A 1,353-nucleotide genomic window follows, 5' to 3' on the forward strand; every position below is an offset into this window, starting at 1 on the left:
ACTCTGTTGTTGTCTAATTCGTGTAGGCAAAACACAGAATACGTACGGTCACAGTCAATGACTTATCCTGCATGTCCATTAAATGGTTGTTTAATTTCTTAGAAATAAAACCATCATTAAACGAGCATGATATCTATAATAGGTAGCATATTAGCAAATCTCGAAACATTCGAACGTGCCACTTTATTTTACATTGTTTTGAGGTAAAGCAATTGTAAACAAAACCATGTTTTTTATTTCGTGCATGACAAAATAGTCACAACTTTTTATGCATAAAATACAAACTCAAAATAAAACGCAAAAGAAGGTATACATGATATTACATAACAAACTTTTTTGCCTATTACTTTGCCATCAGCTGACGACTATACATGCATACAGCAATGTGTTACACAAAGATGCACTTTCTATATCGTTTAGTATTTAAAAAAAAAAAACCCACCAAAGTGCTATAGATAAAGCATCTGGTCCTAGGGCTACACAGGAACACCAATATGTTTTCCGTCAAGTATCACGTGGTCGGGATGTTGCCCATTCAGCACGTCCGAGAGGAAGCCGATATACGTGACGGCTAACCTGAGCGTCTCCAATCTGGTCAATTCTGTTTCATAGGTAAACGTGGGCACATTTTCCTTGAGGTTTTGGAAGGCTGCTTTCAGGCCTTCTATCCGTCTTCTCTCCCTGAGCGTGGCTGCTTTCCTCTGAGATGATGTCTGTGGCTTCCTCTTCTTGACTCTTTTTGTTCTTGACTTTATTTCGTGGGTTGGACTGGAGACATTCTGGGTACATGTATCTGGTGCACAAGTAATCTCTACAGAATTTGCTTTGCCGCATGTGGGCATCAGGTGATTGGAGATGTTATCAGGGTAAGATACAGGAGGTAATCTGTCTAGCCATGAATCCGGAGGGTGGAGTGATGACACAATTTCCGGACCAGTGACTCTCGACGTCTTGCAATTGTCCCGACTAAAGTTTCTGTCTGGAGACTGACTCGACTTTCTCTTTCGACCACAGTGTTTTGTTTTTGAAGTATCATTTGTATCGAGCAGTTGTCTATCCGAGCTAAAACCATCGACTTCATCAGGAAATAACCAACTGTTAAAATCTGCCGTCATCTCGTAGGCTTGTGGTTTACACGTGTGAAAGACATCCTCATTTTGATCTGGTATTCCTGCAAAACATTCTTTTTGACGGAAATGCCGTTGATGGCAACACTTTTCGTCTGTGTAATGAGTTACAAATCTGTCCTGAGGGAATAGTTCTTCGTCATTTTCTGTCCACAAAAAGTGGGCTGAACTGTGATCATCCATGGGTCAGGTATGGTGTTTACGTTATGTTAAGTGAGAACATTTG

At 40.4% G+C, this 1,353-nt stretch overlaps 1 protein-coding gene across 1 annotated transcript; it reads right to left on the reverse strand.

The window, feature by feature from the left end:
- Nucleotides 1–476: 476 nt before the first annotated feature.
- On the reverse strand, nucleotides 477–1,115 carry LOC135476992 (myogenic factor 5-like). Its single transcript, XM_064757140.1, has one exon. It carries the CDS (start codon nucleotides 1,113–1,115, stop codon nucleotides 477–479), a length of 639 nt encoding a protein of 212 aa, XP_064613210.1.
- Nucleotides 1,116–1,353: the final 238 nt, after the last annotated feature.

Source organism: Liolophura sinensis, chromosome 10, assembly GCF_032854445.1.
Source record: "Liolophura sinensis isolate JHLJ2023 chromosome 10, CUHK_Ljap_v2, whole genome shotgun sequence".
In the NCBI taxonomy this organism is placed as follows: domain Eukaryota; kingdom Metazoa; phylum Mollusca; class Polyplacophora; order Chitonida; family Chitonidae; genus Liolophura; species Liolophura sinensis.